At 44.5% G+C, this 27,537-nt stretch overlaps 1 protein-coding gene across 4 annotated transcripts in view; it reads left to right on the top strand.

The window, feature by feature from the left end:
• The window catches only part of tha1 (threonine aldolase 1), a 73,060-nt gene that overhangs the window by 32,666 nt on the left and 12,857 nt on the right, over positions 1–27,537 (top strand). For 3 of the 4 annotated variants that reach the window (XM_068004013.1, XM_068004011.1, XM_068004014.1), the window contains 2 exons: positions 6,491–6,574; positions 25,272–25,360. In XM_068004013.1, coding sequence (XP_067860114.1) covers positions 6,491–6,574; positions 25,272–25,360 — 173 coding nt within the window. The remainder of the gene's footprint in view (positions 1–6,490; positions 6,575–25,271; positions 25,361–27,537) is intronic. The other variant, XM_068004012.1, reaches the window with a different exon arrangement.

The raw sequence follows: 27,537 nt of genomic DNA, 5'->3' as shown, positions 1-27,537 counted from the left end.
CCGTACACGCACATGCGGGTGCAATACTGAATGTGACAGGCCCGAGAGAATTTGGGGACAGGAGTGTGAGGGGACACGTTTCTGATCCCAAATCTGTTTAATTGAGTGAAAGTTCCAGATACAACAATCACCAGGCGAGCTCTGCTGACTTTTGCATATTTTTCTCCCGAGATGCTTGCAGCGGTGCCCGGGACATCAATCTTCAATTCCAGGAGACTCCCGGACAATCCTTGAGATGTTGACAACCTGACACCTGAGCTTGATGGTTCTGGTCAGCGCTCAGTTTGGAGTAGTGGGATGGTGCTCGAGACTAGGAATGATGTTTGTTTATGCCCCCAACAATCGCGACCCCTCACAGACAGGCCCGCTACCCCACCCGTTGGCCTCTGCTAGCTTGAGGACCCTGTGTCTACTGCAGCCTCTTCCTGTGTTTTTAAGAAAATAGGTGGGAGGGAGAGACCAAAGGAGATAGACTTGCAACTACACAAATAGGAAAAACGAGCCCACCACACTCATGGATCAACCAAATGATAACTACAGTTACTGAAGCATTGGTCACGCCTAATGCTAAAGTGTGAAACATCTACGTTAGGCAAACAGAGACAGAAAGGGTTCAAATGGAGATGTTCCTATTGGATACTGAGTATTGCCTTCCCTCCTTCATAAGAATCAAACATTGGTAATTCTGAGGAACTTTAGCATGCTTTTGCTTATTTTGGTCTTTATTTCTTTACATGTTCATTTCAAGTGCTTGTGATCTTATCTGAAGAAGGCGTTTCGAAGAAGCTGCTGCTCCCAGCAGTGTGAGAACATTGAACTGAAGTGACCAGTTTAAGACTGTGTGCATGGATATTTATTCAATGCCCTCAAACTGATGGGGCCTGGAACTCCTCCAACCAGTTCACCTAAAACAAAAGGAAAGGAACTATATACGTCATAAAGTAACTTTGTTTTTTAAAGAACTTGCATTTTCACAGCACCTTATCACATCCTCTCAAAGCACTTTACAACCAATGGATTTGTTTTGAAGTGCAGTCACTATTGTTATATACCGGTACCTGTGGCAGCCAATTGAGCAGAGCAAATTAAATGACCAATTAATCTGTTTGGTTATAACCAGTCTACTGCCCTCCCCAAGAGCTGTGATAGTGGCTCGTTCGTCAACATTAGATTGGATGGCCATTTCTATTCTGGTGGTTATAAGAGAGGCAGGACCGTAAAGAAAGCTGAGTGAATGATATGTGAATAATAAGATTGTTCCAGATCATGAAACAAGATTTTTACGGGATAGTCTCAAAGTTTCTCGCTGCTTTCAGACAGCAGGTTCTAGTAATGGTTCTGCTGATGCCATTTACAGCTCCTCTGGTCACTTCAGTTTGGAATGAAGTATGCTCAAAGAGAGGGACGATGCAGACATTGTAGTTAAGGGGGAAGAGTGCAAAATATTGGATGGGATAAACATAGTGAGAGAGGAAGTATTTAGGGGATTAGCATCTTTGAAAACAGATAAATCACCAGGGCCGTATGAAATGTATCCCAGGCTGTTAAAGAAGCAAGGGAGGAAATAGCGGAGGTTCTGACCATCATTTTCCAATCCTCACTGGATACAGGCGTGGTGCCGGAGGATTGGAGGACTACTAACATTGTACCGTTGTTTAAAAAGGGAGCAAGGGACAGACCGAGTAATTACAGGCCTGTCAGTCTAACCACAGTGGTGGGCAAATTATTGGAATCAATTCTGAGGGACAGAATAAACCGTCACTTAGAAAGGCACGGAGTAATCAAGGACAGTCAACATGGATTTGTTAAGGGAAGGTCGTGTCTGACTAACTTGATTGAATTTGTGAGGAAGTAACAAGGAGGGTCGATGAGGGTAGTGCATTTGATGTAGTCTACGTGGATTTTAGGAAGGCTTTTGACAAGGCCCCACATGGCAGACTGGTCAAAAAAGTACAAGCCCATGGGATCCAAGGGAGAGCGGCAAGTTGGATCCAAAATTGGCTCAATGGCAGGAAGCAAAGGGTAACGGTCGACGGGTGTTTTTGTGACTGGAAGGCTGTTTCCAGTGGGGTTCCGCAGGGCTCAGTACTAGGTCCCTTGCTTTTTGTGGTATATATTAATGATTTGGACTTAAATGTAGGGGGCATGATTAAGAAGTTTGCAGATGATACAAAAATTGGCCATGTGGTTGATAGTGAGGAGGAAAGCTGTAGACTGCAGGAAGATATCATTGGACTGGTCAGGTGGGCAGAAAAGTGGCAAATGCAATTCAATCTGGAGAAGTGTTGAGGTAATGCATTTGGGGAAAGCAAACAAGGCAAGGGAATACACAATAAATGGGAGGATACTGAGAGATGTAGAGGAACAGAGCGACCTTGGAGTGCATGTCCTGCTACCTTCAGGGATCTGTGGACAGGTAGATAAGGTGGTTAAGAAGGCATATGGGATACTTTCCTTTATTAACCGAGGCATAGAATATAAGAGCAGGGAAGTTATGCTGGAACTGTATAAAACATAGGTTAGGCCACAGCTTGAGTACTGTGTACAGTTCTGGTCACCACATCACAGGAAGGATGTAATTGCACTAGAGAGTGTACAGAGGAGATTTACAAGGATGTTGCCAGGACTGGAGAATTTTAGCAATGAGGAAAGATTGGATAGGCTGGGGTTGTTCTCTTTGGAACAGAGGATGCTGAGGGGTGATTTAATTGAGATGTACAAAATTATGAGGGGCCTAGATGGAGTGGATCGGAAGGACGTGAAAGTAGGGTTGAGGTCACAATCAGATCAGCCATGATCTTATCAAATGGCAGAGCAGGCTCGAGGGGCCGAATGGCCTACTCCTGCTCTTAATTCGTATGTTTGTATGACCTATTTCCCTTAGCAGAGAGGTCAATAACTGGGGGGGGCAAAGATTTAAAGTAATTGGTAGAAGGATTAGACAGGAGCTGAGGAAAAATGTTTTCACCCAGAGGGTGGTGGGGGTCTGGAACTCACTGTCTGAAAGGGTGGTAGAGGCAGAAACCCTCAACTCATTTAAAAAGTACCTGGATGTGCACCTGAAGTGCCGTGACCTACAGGGCTACGGACCAAGTGCTGGACAGTGGGATAAGGCTGGGTGGCTCGTTTTTGGCCGGCGCGGACACGCAAGTCTCCCTCTCGATTAAAACTGGTCTGTGTGCAATCATAACTGGCTCTGGAGTCTGTAATGTTTTTAGTAGTCTGTTATGCACGTGTTACTGAAACATTCAAGTATTACAAGACACAGAGCAGCTGCAGTGCACCTTTGAATGCTCCAGCAATGAGTCAGGAAATAGCTGTCATTGGTTGACATTTGTAGATGTTGTGTAAATACAGTGTGTACCCTGGGGCCAAGGGAGTGGCTCATGTATTTCTTGATGTTCAAAATAAAAGGATTGAGGACATGATTCAGTAAATTGTACAACAGTTAATGTAGCATTGACGTGTGGGAAATCAACTATTGTAATTTTTCAGGACATTTTCACCATTTTGTCAAAGGCCATGGAAGCGATAGGGAGATCATAATCAGAGTCAAACCCAATCTTGCTGTAAAAACAGAAAATACTGGAAACACTCAGCAGGTCAGCTTGCGTTTTTGGAGAGAACAGCTGAGTTAGTGTTTGGGGTATGGATCCTTTGTCATAATTCAGTGTTCCTCTAACCATTGCTTTCGCTGCTTCATGAAATCCACGCTCTCCACCGCACACCGCCACATGCATACTCTCAACCTCTCTCTTCAGTAGCAGAGTCACAAATCATCCGTCCTCAGCTTCATCCCCCTGTACCACCATCTCAAGAAATCCCGGGCTCAGTATAATTCTGAGCTCTTCTTCCGCCGCCTTTGCCTCCGTGCCTACTTTTCCAGCCACAAGGCTTCCTTCCGCACATCTGACTCGTCCTCCTGTCTTCAGCCTCCCTGGACCCCTCACTCTGGCCTCCTACACTTTGTTGATTTTTATTTTAATCAAGAACTGCCAGCGTGATCTTGGCCGTGCCTGTTTCTCCACTCCGCTCTCTTGCTTTAATCTATCTCCCTCTGAACTTGCAGCGTTCCGTTCTCTCAGGTTCAATCCCTGTGAGGACCCTGTGAACCCTCCGCTCAACCGGTCCCCCATCCATCGCCACCCTCCTCCGCCTGGCTGAACTTGTTCTCACATTGATCAGCTTTTCTTTTAACTCCATTCATTTTCTCCAGATAATGTGGGAACCTGCATGGGTCCAATGCCTGGCTTTTTGTATTGAACACTCTTTTTGTTCCAGTACGACTCAGGCCTTCTCCTTGCCTTTTTTTTCCATTATATTGATGACTTTGTTGGTGCGACTTCCTACCTCGATATAGAGAATTTAATTAATTTTGCTTCAAAGTTCCACCCCTCCCTTACTTTTGCATGGTCCATTGCTGACTCTTCCTTTCCCTTGCTGGATTTCTCTCTCTATCTCTAGGGATGGGCTTAATACAAAAAAAACCAACTTTGACAAAGGGTCCACTCCCAAAACGTTAATTCACCTGTTCCCTCTACAGACGCTGCCTGACCTGCGGAGTGTCTCCAGCATTTTCTGTGTTTGTTTCAGATTTCCAGCATCTACGGTTTCTTGTTCTTTGTCCAGTCCTGTTGCAGGCACTCCTATTAAAGATCACTGAATACCAGTCAGGAGTGGGAATCTGAATTTACTTTCCTTTCCTAACCTGAGGATCGTAAAGCCAATTGTGGCCACTACCCTGCCAGTAACCAGCAAAGATGTCCATGTCTGTGTGGCTCAGTATGAAATCTAACAGCTACATGAGGCTTTTAAAGACTTTAGAGGTGTAAGTGTCAGCTTGCTCAGTTGATAGCAACTCTTGCCTTTGAGTCAGAAGGTCATGGGCTCAAGTCCATTCCAACCTATTGAGCACATTATATAGTTTGAGACTTCCGTGCAGCACTAAGGCAGTGACCACAAGTGGAAATAAATGCCGAGAATCGACATCGACATGCGAGGAGAAGGAAGGATACGGGGAGTCGTCAAAAAAGAGAGGAAGAAGCAGAACAGAGACTAGACTGGAACCGTCATTCCTACTTCTGATTGTCTGCGTTCTGGAGTTCAGGACGTACCAGTACAATTACGCTTTGTTTTGTGTGAGCTTTATTTTGTGAGTGGAATAATGTTAATGGAGAAAAAATATTCAGAATAGTCTTGGGATGGAAGGGCCAAATTTGCCCAGACAAACTCTAAAGAGAAGGTGCATTTGACCATATGCTCGGATTTACCGCTCCATTGAGACCCATTCCTAAGTGTTCCACCACACAGCAAATTTAATTGCTCCATTTCATCTTTTAAAAATGAAAAGTAAGACTTGCATTTATGTAGCACCCTATCATGCCACAGAAATGTCTCAAAGTAATTGAGAACAAATTATTTGGAAGGGCCACAACTATTATATAGAAAGAAAGACTTTGCATTGACATAGCACCCTTCATGACCTCAGGACATCCCAAAGTGCTTTACAGCCAATGAAGTACTTTTGAAGTGTACTCACTGTTCTAATGTAGGAAACGCAACAATCAATTTGCGCACAGCAAGATCCCACAAACAGCAATGTGATAATGACCAGATAATCTGTTTTAGTGATCTTGGTAGAGGGATAAACATTGGCCAGAATACCGGGGAGAACTCCCCCTGCTCTTCTTCAAAATAGTGCCATGGGATATTTTATGTCCACCTGAGAGGGCAGGCAGGGCCTCGGTTTAACGTCTCATCCGAAAGACGGCACCTCTGACAGTGCAGCACTCCCTCAGAACCACACTGGAGTGTGAGCCTAGATTTTGTGCCCAAGTCTCTGGAGTGGGATTTGAACCCATGACTTTCTGACTCATAAGCGAGAGTGCTACCCACTGAGCCACAACCAACACAGACAAACAGCAATGAAATGAATAACTAGTTAATCTAGCTTGGTGCCACTAGTTGAGGGAGGAACCGGGTCAGCCCGGGAGAACTCTTTTTTTGAAGACTGCCGTGAGCTCTTTTCACATCCACCTGCTTCACCAAAACAGACAGCCCGAGCTTTCGTCTGAAGGAAAGCACCTCTAACAATCCAGAACCACCTCAGTACTGAACTGGATTGTTAGTTTTCATTGAGTTCAGACTCTTGGAATGGAGCTTAAACCCATAACCTGCAAAGGCAAAAAACAAAAGGTGCCACCAACCATGCTGAGCTTACTTGTAGCCTGATTATTGCGTAGAATCCAGCAGTTGCTGGAATTGTGGCTGTGTCAGCCGTTCTTCTTGCCTACACACACGAAACTTAATAAAGTAAGAAATGTGTAGCCAAAAGGAAGAAAATAATCAGAAAAATGAATTAATTGAGCCTCTCAAGAATCAGTGATCAGTGGCTTTGTGACAATTCTCGATTCAAACAAATTCATATTCTAGATCATGGAGTTTAATAGCTCAAAATAGATATTATTGCTTTTTTTATTCCCCCCCCCAGAACTTCAGAGACGGGCTGCTAAGCTGTTTGGGATGGAGGATGCCTTGTTCGTACCCACTGGAACTATGGGGAACCTAATTTCAGGTCAGTGTAACAGCAGCAAGACACCACATCACAGCTTCTAAACCGACTTCTAATCGCCATTAACTAGTGCAACCGTAGGTCAGGATCAAGAACAGTGCCGGTACCATAGTGTGCACTGTCCCCAGCCACATTTCAATTTCAAATTGGAACTCTGCAGGTGTATACACTCATGGCGCAATCCTGTTCATACAGTGGGTTTGCAAGAACAACCTTGTATCGAGTTGACACTGTCGTGTATCACTCGGGGATATTCCTCAATTCGCAAAGGTACCTGACCATCCAACAAGTAGGGGGAAAGTGGTCATGATGCCATTTGGGAGAGGGAGTCCCAGGAGACCATTTTTTTCATGGTGTGGGGTGGAGCCAGTAGATGAGAGAACATTGTGTTGGAGGGAGTTTAGGGTGTTGGTCACCTTCCCTCTCCTTTTGGATTGTGTTGGCCAGTATTACAATGGAGTCTGCTGGCTGACAGGAAGGAAGCTTACCCAGCTCCAGATTAGTCTATTATCCGTTCAGATTTGCAAATTTCCCTCTGGTAATTTGTCCACATGTTTGTTAGGGGCTGGGTTCTACCGTAATAATGGAATGTACCTTTTCACTGTGAATAGTAAAGCCAATATTAGCCTATAGGCTACAGGGAAGGTCACGGGTCCCTCAGGGACAGTTATCTGACCTGCATGATGCTACTTGCTATCCCTAGTCTACAGCAGATTTTATCATATTGTATAAGCTGTCCTCATATTGTCTCCAAGATGCCAAATGCTCCAAGAGGGAAGATTTGCAACGAGCACAAAGTCGTAAACCAGTTTATAAAGGACGCATTTACCATTTTGCACTGTGGGAATCTCCCATCCCCTCCCGTCCCCCTCAATATTTAAAGTCACAGTATTAAAATACAAGTTGGTATTGTGGCTGTGCAACCAGGAGTTATCCTACACTGCATAGATTAGGCAGGTGGTGTAAGGACTCCACCCTAATGACGGATGGGTGCTATGGATATTGCTAAATCTTACTTGCCAATACAAGGTTCAAACAATCTTACTCGGATCCTCACAGGAAGACTTTGCTGCATTAACTGTTTTAAAGTACTTTTGGATTCTGTTCTGGCATGTTGTCATAATCAAAACTGGCAATATCCCTGAGATTGGTGCAGAATGGAACAAGGGAATGCATCCATCTGCCTAATGACCCTTTTCCTGATTATAAGAACCTAAGAATGTACAGGATCGGTAGAGACCACTGCAGATCATCTGGCCAGTCCCAAAATGTGAAAAACACCGTGCAGTCCTGTATCTCCCATTCCCCTCAGGTGTTTTCTCTGTCAAATAACAATCAAGTTTCCTCTTGACTTTGTCAGCACTATCCACCTCCATCGCCCCCCCACATAGTCTGTTCCATGTTATTGCCACCCTATGAGTAAAGCAGTTAAATAAATGTTCTCTGTTCACCTTCCCTGTTCTGACCTTGAGTCACTACCCCAAACAACAAATTTATTTTCTTCAGAAAAATGCATAAAAGGACTCACAGTTCTGGCATATGCTGAATAGTTCCACTGGTACTTGAATTCCCAGTAGAATATATTTGGAAGGAAATGCTAGGAAGTTAGACTTGCATCTGGCAGCCACAGTCAGTGATATGCACTAGTCACGTGCTTTGAGGCTGATGCCCATAAAGTGACTGAACAGTAAGTCTTTGTGAATCGGTGCTTGGTTTATTGGTCCAGGAGATTTGGGCTACATTTGTACAATTGAATAATGCGCTCAACATACTGGGCTCCAGTTCAGGATTCTCCCAGTAATGCATGCAGACGTTTTTTTTATTCGTTCTTGGGATGTGGGCATCATTGGCATTTATTTTTTGCCCATCCCTAATTTTGATACGACTGAGTGGCTTGCTAGGCTACTTTAGAAGGCAGCTAAGAGTCAACCATGTTGGTGTGGGACTGGAGTCACGTATAGGCCAGACCGGGTAAGGACAGCAGGTTTCCTTCCCTAAAGGACATTACTGAACCAGTTGGGTTTTTATGACAATCCGACAGCTTCACGGTCACTTTTACTGATACCAGCTTTTTGTTTCCAGATTTTAAACTGAATTCAAATTCTCAAGTTGCCATGATATGATTTGAACTCACATCCTCTGGAATATTCGTCATTCTGCACATAAATTAAACCAGGAATTGTGCGCACCAAAGGCCCGTTCCTAGAATTTCTGCAGGGCTTCTCCGATCGTCTACCGTAACTTTGGCAGAAGATCGGCAGGAACTTTGGAGAAATGGCATAAATGTCTGCTGTTTCTCCTGCTCTCCGCCGGAGTTACAGTGAGAGATCACAGAACCCGCATTGAAATTCTGCCCCCACCCACCCCCCCACACAACCCCAGGTTTTTATCAGTGAGTGAAGCTTTTATTGTGATTTCCAAATTAGCAAAAAGAAAGTTGCTCATACAAGACATTTAACTTTGTTGGAAGTTGTTGGAGTTACCAGTGCTGCCATGGCAACTCCTCAGGAATTTCTCATTAACAAAAGAGAACATACCACAAACGGAAGAGCAGACTATTGTAAATACAATATACCCCATTAATCCATCACCCACCGTTAAACGGCCTCCCAGATAGTGGAAGAAGTTCCAACTAAAAGAGCATTGTACTGTCGGACTGCCTCTCAGACATTAAGTCCTGGATGACTACTTCCAACTAAACATCAGCAAGATCAAAACCACCCTGTTGGGTTTGACAAAACTCTGCCCTTTGTCTGAAAGTGGTGTATGTTTTTAAAAGTGACTCTGCAGGATTTGCTTTTCACTGTTTAGAGATTACAAAGAAATTGAGAAGCGTTTTGTCTCGCCTGTATTGTTGATCAGAGTTGTGCCCTGAATTATGAGAAGATAACTCGTTGGCGTCTGAGTTCTTCACAGGTGTGAGATGGTGTATCAGAATGTTTCTTCAAGGCATCCTGCCTAGTTCTTAGAACGGCAGCGCAAATAGATCATGCACATTATTTCTTAGACTAGGTTTTTTTTGAGGAACGTGACTAGCTTGCTGAGTACTGAACACAGGAAGCTGAGCTGTGTAGAGTTCACAACCGTATGTAGATTTGGAATGGTCTTCCTGTGCTGTGTGCCATCTGCAGCTAGTGCAATCCACTCCTTCGATCTGATAACGTTTATGAGAACTGACCACAAAGGAAGAGAGAGTACACTGCAACCTTGAAATGACACACCATTTTGATGCATTGTTTTTAAGTGGGAAGCAAAATAAGAAAATAACTGAGTAGAATCACTATAAACTCTTTAAAACTTCCATATTACTGGACAGTTGAAATACTTGACAGTGAACAGTACAGGTTGCATGTGACTACCATTTTAACCCACATTTTGAAGGATTACCTAAAGAAACCATGCCCTACTTTACAGGATTTTTAATTGAACTCTTTGGTGCAAGAAAGCAGTGCATATACTCTTAGCTCTGTGCTATGGAGGAGATACTTTAGCATTAAGGTTACATTTCAACACTTCAAGTACTTTTTAATTGCAGGGTCCCACATATTTTATGTAATTAAATTTTTCCAATGCAAAAAAATCAAGATGAAGGACATTCTCCTGCCTTCCAGTGTCACAGTTATGAAGATATTTATGTCGTTATAACAGAAGCCAACTTCGAGAAAACTGAATTAAAAGTGCTGTCAAAAAATTGTCGCACTTCAGAAAGTGATTTTACCCAAATTAACCTTGCAGTACCTAACCGAATTTACTGTGTGAGGCACTCATTGAAAATATTGTCTGGCGTTTTCCAGACATTATACATCAGACTCTGCCTTGACCTTGTTGAATGGAGATTTCTACTGATTGGGCATCCTTAACTGGATGTCCATTCTGTCCTCAGCAGCTAGGTCATTAGTGTCATCAACCAGGTGATCTCACCCAGCTTCAAGCAGTACTCAACAGAGATATCTGCTGATCCCTGTCTGTTTGACCAGCAACTGACACCCTAGACTTTTTAAACCAAGAGGTGTGCAAGAGATTGAAGAATTGGGGGCTAGCAAGAATCCAAGAATCTAGTTTCTGTCCTTAGCTCACTCAGATTACTCCTAAACATACTACGACAGTTGGAAAATATGGCGTCTTTTCTTGATGCAATATCAACTAAAACTGAGGCAAGGAACTTGGGGTACAATCTCACTACAACCTTAAGGATACCTTTCCCCTTCTTTTTCCATCCTAGCTAGAACTCCTCAGGATTTAAATACCTTTGGATTTGCATTGTCCTGAATCTAATAAGATCCCCAAGTAGCTTCAAATATATGCCCACGAAAAGCTGAATAAAATGGCTAACTCTGTAAAAACCCCACAGTTAACAGTCATGTAACTAAATCAGACACGGTTCAGAGCAAAATGTGTCAAAGTGTCTCAACTGTTCTCCGGGGACTCCGTTGTACTGAGTAAATCTAGATTAGGCAGCAACTGTAAGAGCAATGATGTGTAAAACCCCAGTGAACAAACTAATAAGTGCCCATAGGTCACACATATATTCCGCCTTTCTGCATCCAACTTGAATGGCTCAGTATAGAGTTTGTTAAATGCAAAGCTCTCTGTGTTGCCGCCCAAATACTATAAAGAACCTCGAGCAACCCAGCAGAAGTAACTGCAGCTTTCCAGTTTCAAATACCACTCATTATCTAGAATTTTCACTTTCTTTGTCTACCAGAAGAGTTTTGGAATAATTAATGAGAATTTAAACCAACTGCTCAGGCGTCTTGCTGACTATGCCCAGTATCAGTGATATGATATTAAATTATTGTTGAATGATATTAAATAATATGGATGTCATAAATAGGTGCTGATCTGTTCAGAAATAGTGGGTGAATACAGTCACGTGGTATAAAACTGAGCCACACAGACTAGGAAGGTCCCAGGTTGGTTCCCAGTTCTGCCCTGACTTAGCTGGGCAGTCTTTGGTGCTAAATTATCTTCTGTTTTCACTTCCGGAGCCCAGGAAAATGATCAGTTAAAGTTGCCACTCCTGCTGCAAAGTGGATGTTGGCGAGGACAGGATTAGGCTTGATTGTGATGCTCTTCCCAGTCAAGTGGCCTGCCAACGCTCACTGTCTGGGCTCACCAATAAGAGAGAAAGACCTTGCCTTTATGTGAAGAATGTCCACTTGTATCATGGATACGAGGGCTGCCAACAGCCAAGGAATAAGCAAGAGTCAGCACCCTTGGGAGAGGAGGGGAGAAACTGGAGGAAAAAATGGTGACATCATGATTTAAACCAAACCTAAAAGTGACTTAATCTCATCAGATTTGAATTGCATTTTACGTTAGTAAGGTGACAGATACTTACTGTCACTTTGGGTGCATAGGTGGCCTGTTTGTGTGAATCTTCAGTTTTTGAGTGCATTAAAACTCTAACATATAGAATCATAGGTTACAGCGTGGAAGGAGGCCATTCGGCCCATCGAGTCCGCGCCGGCAACATGTGAACATAGGAAAAAGGACAGGAAAAGATCAGCTGGTACACCAAGCCTGTCCTATCCCATCATGGGTGCGCCATGGGCAACTATAAACCCCTCCCTCCCCCCAGCCACATAATCTCTTGGGAGAGGCAAAAAACCAGAGCAGAATCCGTAAGCCAATTTAGGAAAAACACTGGGAAGTTCTTCTCTCAAATCACAAAAGTGATCAAACAAGCTCCAGGTGACCACGGTGACTGATAACATTAGTCCCAGTTAACCGACCTTCCTTCTATAACTGGAGATGTGGACCACTTGCAGGGACTTGTCCAGCTCATTGTTAAAGGCCTGCAGCGAATCCACGCTCACTGTGTGTACAGTGAACCTATTACGGAGGTCACACCAACACTGAACTTTGAGTGTAAGTCGGATTCAAAGATCCAAACTGAACCCCGAGCTAAGTAGAGTGAGATTAACTCCACCAGGCAGTCTCACTCAGCTTCGTTCCTGGGCCAGGGTAGGTCCTGATGCTGGATGGATGCAGGCTGCATTAACAATGTAATTGGCACTGACACTACAGTTGGAGTATGAACAGCCACTAATAGGTTGTGGTACCCTTAGTTTTTGTAACTGTTAACTTGACATTTTAAAAATGCATTAAAATTTGTAGTTTTTTTTATCCTGTATAACTATTTCACTGTGGTGGTAAAGTCATGTTTACTAATAGCTGCAGTACTATTGCTTTGGCATTGCTGCTGAATCTGCATGCGATTACTTCCAACCACACAGCCCATCATTACTGTGGTGACATGCTGACCAATAAAAAGCGATTTAGCTTCTCAAAGCACAGGAGTTTTTAGAAACAGAAAAAGGCCACAAGACCCAGTAAGTGGCCCTTTTTCCCAGATCTATCCATCTCCTCATCATAGTCTGGAAATTCCTGCCAGCTTTTAGCCTTTATGCCAGCGGAGGTTGTGAGTTCCTCAGCCCCCTTGTTTTCCACCTCCTCTATTCTGTGCTTTAAACCCGACCTGGTTGCCTGACGACGGTGTGAGATCTTCATTACCAATTCAGATCTGATCGTAAAGACTGGTTCAGCGGAGAGACTGTGATTTTGCAGGTTTCACACACCACAGTATGTTAATCGTAAACATTTCCAACGGTTGAAGAGCACCATTCAGGTTTTCGCATGTCGATACCTGACCCCTTAAAGCTGCACTGTTGACTTTTTGGTGCCACGAGCTTGCAAGCTGTAGAGATTGCTTTCAGCGCTCCTCTCATTGGGTTTAATGGAAGAAGACGAGGAGGGTCATAGATGACACCAGAGGTAGGCTGGCTACACTACCAAGGAAGACTGTGTGCTAGGTGTACATTCAAAAATATTCAGCTGAGATGCTCCTGTGCTGTCCAAGAGGTTTGGAGAAAGTTGCTCCAAGCACCTTCTGCAACATTGCCCTCTGCATTTCCTCCACCAACCATACTAGAGTCAGACACAGCTACCGGGCGTGATGAAGCAGAACCACCTCCACAGGCTCAGGTTCAGCCAGGAACCAGGGACCACCATCACTGTACGTCCAGGCCAGTGTGTTCTTCCCAAGAAGCAGTCAAAATGCTTTCATTTTAAGATGATCAACTGTGTCAGGCTTATTTGAAGGTACGGGCAGACTGGAAGGTTGACTCTCAGACACCAAGACTACTGTTCTCAGCCCTAGCTTATGACACTCGTGTGGCAGCCATCAGTGGAAGCAGAGCACAGATGCAACAAGGGCTATGATACTATCAATATCATTATGGAGAATACCATTGGTATCTTTTTGAAGCAGTACTTCCGATATCTCGACCGATTAGGATGCACCTTATAGTCCAGCCCCACCAGGGTCTGCAAGATCATTGCTGTCTGCTGCATGCTTCACAGCTTTGCCACACAATGATGGAGGAGAAGGTGGTCAGCCTGAAAACAAGGCCAAGGATGTCACTGCAGAAACACTGGTGCACCAAGGAAGACTGTGTGCTAGGTGTACATTCAAAAAATATTCAGCTGAGATGCTCCTGTGCTGTCCAAGTGGTTTGGAGAAAGTTGCTCCAAGCACCTTCTGCAACATTGCCCTCTGCATTTCCTCATCTAACGTCTATGCCGATCTTTCACTGCTCCCTTTCACACAATCAGAGAGAAACTCTATGGACAAAGTTCAAATACAATCCAACTAATTGATTAATCTACTTAGTGTCATGTATCAATATTAATGTCTTTTCATGTGGTGCTTCCCATTTGTGAGCTGGTGTACCGTGTGCAACTTCTAACCCCTAATGTATGAATTCTAAGTTATTCCGTATTGGAAGGAGTAAACATGCTCTCGTTTGGTTCCTTTCTTTCATATTACTCATTTACACTTATCAACACTTGTACTGCAACTGTCACCTACTGACCCAATTATGCAAATTAAATTGATAAATAAGAAAGAAAGAACTTGCATTTATATAGCGCCTTTCATGACCTCGGAACGTCCCAAAATGCTTCACAGCCAATGTGATCACTGTTGTAATGTAGAGAAATGCGACAGCCAATTTGCGCACAGCAAGGTTCCAGAAACAGCAATGAGATAAATGGCCAGATAATCTGTTTTAGTGATGTTGGTTGAGGGATAAATATTGGCCAGGACACCAGGAGAACTCCCCTGCTCTTCTTTGAAAAGTGCCATGAGATCTTTTACGTCCACCTGAAAGGGCAGACTCTCGGTTTAGCGTCTCATCTGAAAGACGGCACCTCCGACAGTACAGCACTCCCTCAGTACTGCACTGAGGTGTCAACCTAGATTATGTGCTCAAGTCTCTGGAGTGGGATTTGAAGCCACAACCTTCTGACTCAGACGTGAGAATGCTACCACTGAGTCAAGGCTGACACCTTAGTTGTTCAGTGCTATTCCATTCGTAACATTTATCACTATTCCTTCATATAAATTTTCTAATGTAATCATTAGTTTGTAAAAATCATACATTACTTAAGATCCTAAAGCTCCTTGTAAATGATAATACATTGCAGCACTTAGCAGAATATATCTTGTGGCTTTCTCCAACACGTGTAAGATTCCCTCTGTTCAGGGTACGCAAGGTCAAGGATCAAGCAAGACGCTGTAGTTATTTAACTTGCTTAAAGAATTTTAATTGACATTCAGACACGACAGTTTTACCAGAAATAAAGTAATACAGCCTTATCCTGGTGAGTACAACTCAAGAACAAAGGAGTAATCGGGTCCTTTGCCTTGGGAGAAGGTTTCTCTCCTACGGCATCTTGTTCAAACGTCGTACGTGGTTCTCCTGAAAATTCACTGTGAGCCTGGGTTTTATATGTTTTCTTTCTAACGTTTGTTACTGGGCCAAATAACCATAAATGGACTTCTTGTTCTCCCCTCAGGTTCAACACACAGCTGACTTGACTTTGTTTATCTCATTGTTAGCAGTCGGTGTCCTTCGAAAGTACACAGTCTTTCTCAAAGTAGCCTGGACCAATAACAAGAATCATGATACTTTCCAATCTTGGTCAAGTTACCAATTATTCAGCATGCTCTCTGGTTTTGGTCAAGTTTAATATAGTCCTTTGCTCCAATGGAGTTTCAATACAATGGATCCTTTCTTTGGTAGGCTATCGATCCCAAATTAGTCTACCTGTAATTTTGTCTCCATTATGTTGACTTTTTTTTTATTCGTTCATGGGATGTGAGTGTCGCTAGCAAGGCCAGCATTTATTGCCCATCCCTAATTGCCCTTGAGAAGGTGGTGGTGAGCCGCCTTCTTGAACTGCTGCAGTCCATCTGGTGAAAGTTCTCCCACAGTGCTGTTAGGAAGGGAGTTCCAGGATTTTGACCCAGCGACGATGAAGGAACGGCGATATATTTCCAAGTCGGAATGGTGTGTGACTTGGAGGGGAACGTGCAGGTGGTGTTGTTCCCATGTACCTGCTGCTCTTGTCCTTCTAGGTGGTAGAGGTCGCGGGTTTTGGAGGTGTTGTCGAAGAAGCCTTGGCGAGTTGCTGCGGTGCATCCTGTGGATGGTACACACTGCAGCCACTGTGCGCCAGTGGTGAAGGGAGTGAATGTTTAGGGTGGTAGATGGGGTGCCAATCAAGCGGGCTGCTTTGTCCTGGATGGTGTCGAGCTTCTTGAGTGTTGTTGGAGCTGCACTCATCCAGGCAAGTGGAGAGTATTCCATCACACTCCTGACTTGTGCCTTGTTGATGGTGGAAAGGCTTTGGGGAGTCAGAAGGTGAGTCACTCGCCGCAGAATACCCAGCTTCTGACCTGCTCTTGTAGCCATGGTATTTATATGGCTGGTCCAGTTAAGTTTCTGGTCAATGGTGACCCCCCAGGATGTTGATGGTGGGGGATTCGGCGATGGTAATGCCGTTGAATGTCAAGGGGAGGTGGTTAGACTCTCTCTTGTTGGAGATGGTCATTGCCTGGCACTTGTCTGGTGCGAACGTTACTTGCCACTTATGAGCCCAAGCCTGGATGTTGTCCAGGTCTTGCTGCATGCGGGCACGGACTGCTTCATTATTTGAGGGGTTGCGAATGGAACTGAACACTGTGCAATCATCAGCGAACATCCCCATTTCTGACCTTATGATGGAGGGAAGGTCATTGATGAAGCAGCTGAAGATGGTGAGTCATCCTTCATTTGCTTATCATACCTTTAACCAAATTCTGCTCTTTTACCAAGTATTCACCCTGCTAATCCAGGATTTCAAGTCCATTCCATTATCCACCTCATGGTTCCCGGGCGAGCACCGCTCTGTACCCCTTTCTTAATCCACCTTAAAAGCAGGCACCAAAAAGTCCATATCAAAAAGTCTAAAATCCTTCACAATTATTCAGTCCGATCTTGTTGGAAAAATAACGGTGTGTTAATGACGCACGCCGTTATTAATGTGTAAATCGGCCAGCAAGTTCAGGGGATTAAGAGAGACGCCGTGAGTTGCGAATCTCACAAATGGCACAAATGGAATCTCACCCTTGACCTCCCTGTTATTTTTAAGAACTTGCTGGATTTACACATTAATTGCCCATTAAACTCGCCACAGAAAGTTAAGTCTGGTAATTAAGAGCGTAAGTTCCTTTATAACGACATTATAATTGTTAATACAATGCCAGTCGACCTCTCTGGCCTAGAATGGGAACTATTTAAACTGCTCAATCTCGTTCCCGCATGTAGTCAATTGTTGTTGGAGATTTTAAAAATGTCAAGTTTTAATTTTTTTTTTACTTTGCCTTTCTCTTTTTTTCTCTCTCTTTGAATCCAGTCTTTCTTTCCCTCTCTTTATTTCTCTCTCTGTACGGTGATTTGACTCTAATTCACCCTCCTTCTTTGTCGTTCCACTGTTTCTTTCTCAGTCCTTAAATCACATTGGTTAAGGCGATACACTGTTGGTCCCACTCTTCACTGAGGTCCCAGATGTGCCATTGCCCTCGTTACCAGCTCGCACTTTCAGCAAGTTAAGTCACAAAACATTTTTGAGCTGAAGGGTGCGGAGAAAAGTCTAACTAACTAGACATGCTGCGAGATGCCCCAATCCAACAAGATCCTGCCCAATATACCCTACCTCAAATGGACTGTACCTTGTATCACATATCTTCAGTGCACTGAAAGTGGTGCTAAATAACTTATTTTGTTCAGGTCTTTTTTATTCGTTCATGGGATGTGGCTGTCGCTGGCGAGGCCGGCATTTATTGCCCATCCCTAATTGCCCTTGAGAAGGTGGTGGTGAGCCGCTTTCTTGAACCGCTGCAGTCCGTGTGGTGAAGGTTCTCCCACAGTGCTGTTAGGAAGGGACTTCCAGGATTTTGACCCAGCGACGATGAAGGAACGGTGATATATTTCCAAGTCGGGATGGTGTGTGACTTGGAGGGGACTGTGCAGGTGGTGTTGTTCCCATGTGCCTGCTGCTCTTGTCCTTCTAGGTGGTAGAGGTCACGGGTTTGGGAGGTACTGTCGGAGAAGCCTTGGCGAGTTGCTGCAGTGCATCCTGTGGATGGTACACACTGCAGCCACAATGCACCGGTGGTGAAGGGAGTGAATGTTTAGGGTGGTGGATGGGGTGCCAGTCAAGTGGGCTGCTTTGTCCTGGATGGTGTCGAGCTTCTTGAGTGTTGTTGGAGCTGCACTCATCCAGGCAAGTGGAGAGTATTCCATCACACTCCTGACTTGTGCCTTGTAGATGGTGGAAAGGCTTTAGGGAGTCAGGAGGTGAGTCACTCGCAGCAGAATACCCAGCCTCTGACCTGCTTTTGTAGCCACGGTATTTATATGGCTGGTCCAGTTAAGTTTCTGGTCAATGGTGACCCCCCAGGATGTTAATGGTGGGGAATTCGGTTGTGGTAATGCCGTTGAATGTCAAGGGAGGTGGTTAGACTTTCTCTTGTTGGAGATGGCCATTGCCTGGCACTTGTCTGGTGCGAATGTTACTTGCCACTCATCAGCCCAAGCCTGGATGCTCCTTGTCAGTGATTTACTACAGTAATGCATTAAACCTGTGATTAATTAACAACTAACTGAGCAAAATGAGAGTTAGTGTAGTGACACACGCAAAAGGGATAACACCAAAATACCTTTTCCATTATAAGCACTAAAGTCACTAATCTCACCACAGACATTCCACCCTGGAATTCTTGATCCTATCATTATTGCTATGAATTTGGAAATGTAGGGTGGGGGGGGTGGGGTGGGGTCAACAGTCATTAAATTAGTGCAACAGACATGCCACATTGTGGAGTCTACCAGTAATTGTCAGATTGAATCAGTGAACTTGTTATTTGTAGCCGGCAAGTATCGTAATCAAGTCAAAGAACCACAAGTTGTTGAACTCTGAGCTGAGTGCAGACGGCCATATCTCAATCAGAGATATGTTTACGTACCTTGGAAGTGGCGTAGAAGGAGGTGTAACAGAAAATATTATCACAAATATTATTTTCTACAGCGAAACCACTGTATGTTCTTTACCAGTCTGCCAGGCACAGAGTGACAAAGAACTGCATTTCACTCAGATATGAGGCCCACTCCCACACAATGGACTTCCCTCGTGTTCTGAAATAATGTCAGTGCTGTGCAGGCACTGGATTATTTCCTTCACGTGAAACACAAACAAGTGCAACGTAACACTAAGGTGCTACAAGCACAACTACACAAGCTTATGCACACTCTCTCGTTTTCTCTCCCCTCTCCCCTCTCCCTCCAGAATGTAAAATATAAATTCAAATGACTACAACTTGCTTGATAAAAACATTAATAGAATTTTGCCATCTTTTAAAAATCAAACAATACCAAAAGGATTCTGATTAAAATTCATCATGAGGGTAACTGGCTGGGAGGAGTTAAGGAGGGCGATGGAGATAATTGAATATCCAGAGTTGAAACTATCTGCTCGTTGAGGGGCCCTCGGTTAATACCCGCTGATGTTAATCAGCTCTGTCACACTGCTTGGTTACTTCAAATCCAGGTCAGCCAACAATTTGGTCAGTGTCACTATCTTCAACAGAAAATATTCTGCAAAAGTAAGCAGAAACGTACAAGTATAAAGGTAACAGTTAAATGTCAGGGACTGTGACACTTTGTGGTTCGTGTATCATTCTGCTCACTAATACCAACATTAAGAGGCCGCTCATCCTCTCCTGGTGATGTCTGGCAGCAGTTAGTGCTCTCCACCAGGACCCAGAGCTCAGCGCCTGAACTTGCTCTCGAACCTAATTAAAGTAAAGGAGGCACCGCATGCGCACACTTGGCAGTGTTGGCTGTAGGAAGACAGGATGAAGTCTAGGTGCTTTCTAGATCTCTGCGTTCCTCCAGTTCTGGCCTCTGGCACATCCCCGATTTTCATCGCTCCACCATTGGCGGCCGTGCCTTCAGCCGTCTAGGCCCTAAGCTCTGGAATTCCCTCCCTAAACCTCTCCGCCTCTCTACCTCTCCCCCATTAAGTCACTCCCTAAAACCTACCTCTGCGACCAAGCCACCTGTCCTAATGTCTCTCTGTATGGCTCGGTGTCAAATTTTGATTGATAATCACTCCTGTGAAGCGCCTTGTAACGTTTTACCGCATTAAAGGCTGTACATGAATCCAAGTTTTTATTAACTATAAACTGTTTTTCATGCTTATCTGTATAATCCAACAATATTTACCACAGGCATCAAGGTCTGATCGTTGTCTGGAGTTCTATTTACACAAGTTCAGTGACATTTTACAGTTTCCACTTGATCAGAAAAATGAAACAATTCTTGATTCTTTCCCCAGAAGCAGTGACTAGTTTAGGTCTGTGGTCAATACAGTCAGCCTGTGCAGAATGCTAACTCCCTCTGCTTTTTTAACTTTTCTGTGTGGGGCGAGAGTGTCCCTTTGTACAATGGTCCAAGAAGTGGTGAAATACTTAGAAGCTGTCTTTGTTGTGCAGCTGTTGGTATCCCTAGTTGTTCTCTGGTCAGCACGGCACTCGTTCTGCCCACGGACCCACTGGTGTGTTTTGTAAATACTGCAGATGTAGTTCTTACAATGCTCATCATCTAATGCTGGACAATCTGTATTCTGGAATGCTATTATGCATATAAATAAATTAAGAAAGCCTAATATCATGAATTCCATGGTTCTCCAGCAGTTGTTACATTGTTACATATATTCCCACAACAACAACTTGCATTTATATAGCGCCTTTAACATAGCAAAATTATAGAAAGGATACAACACAGAAGGAGGCCATTCGGCCCGTCGAGCATATGCCAGCTCTCTGCAAGAGTAATCCAGCTAGCCTCACTCTATTGCCCTTTTCCCGTAGCCCTGCAAATTTTTTCCCTTCAAGTACTTATCCAATTCCCTTCTGAAAGCCACGATTGAATCTACCTCCACCACCCACTGAGGCAGTGCATTCCAGATCCTAACCACTTGCTGCATAAAAAAGTTTTTCCTCATGTTGCCTTTGGTTCTTTTGCCAATCACCTTCAATCTGTGTCCTCTGGTTCTTGACCCTTCCGCCAATGGGAACAGTCTCTCTCTAACTACTCTGTCTAGATCCCTTATGATTTTGAATACCTCTATCTAATCTCATCTCAACCGTCGCTGCTCTAAGGAGAACAACCCCAGCTTCTCCAGTCTATCCACGTAACCGAAGTCCCTCATCCCTGGAACCATTCTAGTAAATCTCTTCTGCACCCTCACTAAGGCCTTCACATCTTTCCTAAAGTGCGGTGCCCAGAATTGAACACAATACTCCGGTTGTGGCCGAGACTGTGTTTTATAAAGGTTCATCATGACTTCCTTACTTTTGTACTCTATAACTCTATTTATAAAGTCCAGGATCCAATATGCTTTTTAACCGCTTGCTCAACCTGCCCTGCCACCTTCAACGATTTGTGCACATATACCCCCAGGTGTCTCTGTTCCTGCACCCCCTTTAGAATTGTATCCTTTAGTTTATATTGCCAATCCTCATTCTTCCTACCAAAATGTAGGACTTTGCACTTCTCTGCATTAAATTTCATCTACCACGTGTCTGCCCATGCCACCAGCCTGTCTATATCCTCTTGAAGTCTATCACTATCCTCCTCACTGTTCACTACACTTCCAAGTTTTGTCATCTGCAAATTTTGAAATTGTGCCCTGTACACCCAAGTCCAAGTCATGAATGTAAAAAAAAAAGTGTTCCTTTTTTGAACAAGAGTGTAACATTTGCAATTCTCCAGTCCTCTGGCACCACCCCTGTATCTAAAGATGATTGGAAGATTATGGCCAGCACCTCCGCAATTTCCACTCTTACTTCCCTCAACAACCGAGGATACATCCCGTCCGGACCTGGCGACTTGTCTACTTTAAGTACAGCCAGCCTTTCTAGTACCTCCTCTTTATCTATTTTTAGCCCGTCCAGTATCCCAACCACCTCCTCTTTTACTGTGACTTCGGCAACATCTTCTTCCTTGGTAAAGACAGATGCAGAGTACTCATTTAGTACCTCAAGCATGCCCTCTGCATCCCATGGCGCTTCACGAGCGACCATCAAACAAAATTTGACTTATTGCACTGCCTTAGGTGGCACTGAGCTATACAGGACCAGGAAAGATTCAACAGTTCATCAGGCCACTCTCAAAAACTAATAACTCTTGATCGCTCTCTGCCTCAAATATCTATCCAATTCTCCCTTAACTTGTTGCACACTATCTGCCTCCCTGCACACCTTCCCTCTTCTAAACTTAAGCCCATCCCTGGTTCTAGAGTTTGTTGCAATCTCAAACATGTTATCTGCATTCAATTTATCTCTTCCCTTCAGAGTCTGGAACACACAAATAATATCTCATCTGAGCCTTTTCTTCTGCAGAGTAAGAAATCCTTTTCAACCTCTCCTTATAGCTCAGACGTTTTAAGATAGATATCAGTTTGGTTTCCCTTTTCTGCACTGTCTTGGGAAGTTTTACTATGTTAAAGGCACTATATAAATACAAGTTGTTGTTGTTGTCTCTACTGGCTGGATATCCTCCTTGTAATGTGCCAACTGATGTCTTGTAGAGATTCATTGTCACCTGCTGAGATTTGTGCTCTATCCCGCTGGCTACACACCCCAGGGTCCGACTAGCTTTCTTCAGTGGTGCTGCACACTGTGCTCTTGGCTTCCATGAGCTGCCCATCAATAAGTCCAGATTCCTCTCTTGTAATTTTAGTAGGTACAGCACAGAAGGAGACCATTCAGCCCATCGTGCCTGTGCAGGCTCTTTGAAAGAGCTATCCAATTAGTCCCACTCCCCTACTCTTTCTTCATAGTCCTGTAAATATTTTCCCTTCAAGTATTTATCTAATTCCCTTTTGAAAGTTACTATTGAATCTGCTTCCACCACCCTTTCAGGCAGTGTGTTCCAGACCATAACTCGCTACGTAAATAAATGTTTCCTCGTGTCGTCTCTCGTTATTTTGCCAATCACCTTAAATCTGTGTCCTCTGGTTACCGAATGTTCTATCACTGGAAACAGTTTCACCTTATTCACTCTATCAAAACCATTCATGATTTTGAACACCTCTATCAAATCTCCCCTTAACTTTCTCTGCTCTAAGGAGAACAAGCCCAGCTTCTCCAGTCTCTCCAAATGTGTGAAGTTAATTTGTTTATATTCCCACTGCTTACTTCTCTTCCCTGCTCTCAATACCTTGTATTTTTCCATAGCTAATATCATCCTCCACTCACCAACCCAACGTCTCAACCTATCTCGGGTCCTTTTATATTTGTTTGAACCTCCACCCTTCAATTTGGTGTCATCTGCAAACTAACACAGATTTGTCTCTGTCCCCAGCTCCAACCTAACCTTACCTAACAAAAACCTATCGACCTCAGTCTTGAAAGTTTCAATTGACCCCGCATTTACAGCCTTTTGGGGGAGAGAGTTACAGATTTCTGCTACCTTTTGCGTGTATAAGTGCTTCCTGATTTCACTCCTGAACAGCCTGGCTCTAATTTTAAGATTGTTCTAGATTTCTCCTGCCAGAGGAAATAATTTCTCTTTATCTACCCTTTTAACATTTTAAGCACCTCGATTAGATCACCCCATCAACCTTTTAAACTCGAGGGAATACAAGTCAAATTTGCTATTCACCCACATCTTAGAAGTGATCTGCAAATTCTCCTGATCATCACGTTATGCCTCTCGTGGAGAATAGGGCCAGGTACGGGATACATTGAGAGATTTGTGCGGGGTCGTATAACAGGAGAGTGAACCCTCGCTTGTCTGCTTGAGCAGAGCGCCGTTAACCGACATTGTAACTGTTTCGAATCAGTTCACCGCTGGGCAGCAGGGCGACTGATTTACTGGTACCCACTTGATCGAAAACTCAATTACATCTGAAATTTTGCAACAAGCTGTAGTGACAGAAAGAGAATGATTAAGTGATGAAGAATCTGGGACTCGGGTACTGTATAGTTTCCCCCAGGTCTAGGGATATCCGACGGTGTAAGATGACAAGACTTGTTGGCATAATGTTATGACTGAGAGCGTCAGCTGTGCCTAGTGGTTGTGGTTATTGAGTAAATAAACAAGATTTTAATACTCCTGGTAGATTGCCTAGAAGGTAAATCATCTGGGTCTATCTTTATGTCTTGTGCAGTGTCCAACTTTGCAAAGACTGAACTGCATGTAGTGTCATGCAGGAAGGATCAGCAGAGTTTGTGTGGGAGGTTAGGTATTCGATACGGACTTGTAGCAACGTGACCCGGGGTAAGTATCAGATTTAGAAAGAGGGAGCGACCATGTTCTTGAAAACACCAGTTTCCGTTTTTGCAACACTCATCAACAAGGAAAGTTTCAGTTCGTGCCGTTACACAAAAATGCCCCTATAAATATTTATGTTTGAATTTGTTCTCAGGATGTGGCCTTTCCCTAGTTGCCCTGAGAAGGTGGCAGTGGGCTTTCTGGACCGGCTGCTGTCCCTGCCTTGATGGTGCTCCCATGATGGTGTTAGTTAGGGAATTCAAAGGATATTGATCCAGGGACGATGAAGGAATGCCGATATCTACATCTATATATTATATTAAAACCAGATCGATTGTGTGCACTTCCTGTCTCACACACTTAGTAATGAGCAAATTTCTCTGTCACACTTAGAGCTGATTGGCTGAAATTACATACTAACCATTTGATTGGTTGTTATGCAAATTAAATTTTTAGGCAAATGTTTTACTTCTAATTCAGTCAGTGCTGTAGTTGGTTTCCATTGGCACAGGGGGGGCCCCCACCCCCGGGATTGAGGGGGGGTGGGGGAGACACTACCCTCTCCCCTTCCCCTTCCCCACGCCCTGCCTGGACCAGACCTCTTTCACAGACAGAGGCATTTTTGTCCCTCCTTAAATGTGAAGATTTCTGTGTTGCGGTGCAGGCTGGTGGAAGGTAACTGAAGACCGACGAGCGAGGTGGAGAAAGTCAGGCAACCGGATGATGTGATGTGCTTTTAAAGTGACCTTTGTCAATAAACTCCCCTACTACCAATTCCTGACGCCGAGTCACTTCCCATAACTGGACAAGGCAGTCCCTTTAACTGTAGCTGTTACAGTAAATATGGTTCACATTTAGGGTGAGCCAATCGTAGACGAGCCACACAGCTAGAGAGGCGGTATTCTTCCAAGCTTAACATTTAAAAAGAAAAATGTGCATCAGTTTAACTGGTTCCCACGAGACGACAGTTACTAATCTTACTGGCAAATCCTACAGCTTTAAACAATGACTGTCTCCTTTCTCCTTTGCAGTCATGTGTCATTGCCGTGAGAGGGGAGCAGAACTGATTGTCGGCGATCAGGCGCACATCCACCTCTATGAGCAGGGAGGCAGCGCTCAGGTAGGGCAGCACTCCAGTAGAGCCCAGCTCATTCCTCACCTCACCTTTGGAGCCAGAGCAGAACAAGAGAGTGTGACACTCGAACATTTCCTCTTGATTAAATCTGCCCCCATCAGCGCAGTGTGTCCCTGATTCTGTGTTTTGTGGTAAACCTCACGACAACGTCAGCTAAATTTGGGCCTTGTTGTTGAGGTTTTGAGGGGGTGGGGGGCGCAGAGGGAATGCTCGATCCTGTATTATGGGAAGTCAGTGTTAAACGTGCTAAGTCTGTGTGCACTGCGAGGCCTTCTCCGCTCTTGGCACACAAGGTTTGCACATGGGTTTTTCAAATCTAACAACATCTGCAACCATTCCTGTATATTCCCAGCCCTAATTACCAAGTAGAATGAGAGCAACTTACTAAACCAGCAAAGATATCTGTTATATTAAAAAAATAAGCCCCGTGGCAGCCTATTGACTGAAACGCGGCCCTGCCTGTGTCCTAACAGTAGCTGTTGAGGATTCCTACCCCCAGTGATCAGAGAGGGAAGCCCCGACCACAGTCCCACAAGGAGCCTCTTTTTATTTTTCAAGTTACATCCAGCCATCCCATAATTAGCATAGTCGGCCACTTTTACTTTTTTTTTTGGCTCGCGGTTTTTCTCGGCGGATTTTTCTGCGGATTGATGTAGAGGAGGCGCTGGGAAACGCAACTCCCACACCCCCCCATCCAGTGTTAGCGTCGTCACTCCCAGACCGCAGAGTAAAGACCCCTCTGGTCTGCCCCAACTGTGCCCCCAAACTCCGAAGAGTTCCCACTCCGACTACCCAGTGCAAATTTCCCCCACTTTCCATGCCAGGCGTCATTCTGCAGGTTAGCGCCCTGAGACCGCAGGACTTGGTTCCGATCTGCACCTGGTGCTCAGCTCCCTGTAATCGCACGGCATCAACTTTGAAGTTCCGACAGAGGGACTGTTGTGGAATTTTGAGCATCTTCTTAGTAAAACCCAAAGAAGTGGCTCCATTGTAGCCCCCTTGAGTGAGAAGGTCATGGGTCAAACCCCATTCCAGAGACCTGGAGCATATAATCCAGGCTGACACCCTCAGCGCAGTACCGAGGGAGTGCTGCACTGTCGGAGGTGCCATCTCTCGGATGAGACGTTAAACCAAGGCCGCTTGTGAAAGACAGAAAGAACTTGGATTTATAGAGTGCCTTTCACGACCTCGGGACATCCCAAAACGCTTTACAGCCAGTGAAGTACTTTTGAAGTGTAGTCACTGTTGTAATGTAGGAAACGCAGCAGCCAATTTGCACACAGCAAACAGCAATGATCAGAGTGAAATTCTGCAGACCCGGAGCTGAGGGCCCAGAAACTCCAGGAACCGCAGAAAGCCTGTTACAGAATCTTTCAATCGTTCACTCTCTGGGTGTCCGTTGTTGTATTTTTGCTTCCATCAAAGTTTTGTTAAACATAGGATGAGTCCAGATGAACACGGCCGTTTAGCCCAGTTTACCTCACCCATCCAGATAGTGGAACGGACAGCATCCAAACTGCAACTTGAATGGCTCGAGGTCTGATTTTGTTTTATAGACCTATTCAAATTATGAAACAACCATGAATCCTCCTTTGATTAGGGTGATGGCTCCCAGCCATGTGTGAATCCAGCACCTTCTCAGGTTGTGGCTGGTGACCATCTGACAGAGTCTTGCTACGTAGTGACATTTACCCAAACAGTTCCACACAGTGTCTTTAGACAAGTTAACCTGGAATATAAAATAAAATTAATAAATAGACCTAATATGACAGAATATTGTGTCGGTGAATTCCTGCCACATTGGCCCTGCTCAGTTCAAGGTTTCCTATTACTGTGTGGTTGCTGCCCTCTAGTGGTGTTTTGTTTCATTTCAGTTTAGGGTTACAGGCCCTGACGATAGAACTTAACAAAACCAAATATAAAAGTTGTAAGTTAAATCAATATTGTTTGTCTGCTTCCGTCCATCGCGTGTCTGCTTCCCTCCCTCGCGTGTCTGCTTCCGTCCCTCGCGTGTCTGCTTCCGTCCTGTTTTTCTCTCTCTCTCTTCTGTCTGCCCCCCTCTCCCCTGTGTGTGTGTCTGCCCCCCTCTCCCCTGTGTGTGTGTCTGCCCCCCCTCCCCTGTGTGTGTCTGCCCCCCCTCCCCTGTGTGTGTGTCTGCCCCC

This window comes from Heptranchias perlo, chromosome 23, assembly GCF_035084215.1.
Source record: "Heptranchias perlo isolate sHepPer1 chromosome 23, sHepPer1.hap1, whole genome shotgun sequence".
Lineage (NCBI taxonomy): Eukaryota > Metazoa > Chordata > Chondrichthyes > Hexanchiformes > Hexanchidae > Heptranchias > Heptranchias perlo.
Note: the sequence above shows the minus strand (reverse complement) of the source record. Positions and strands in the feature narration are given on the sequence as shown.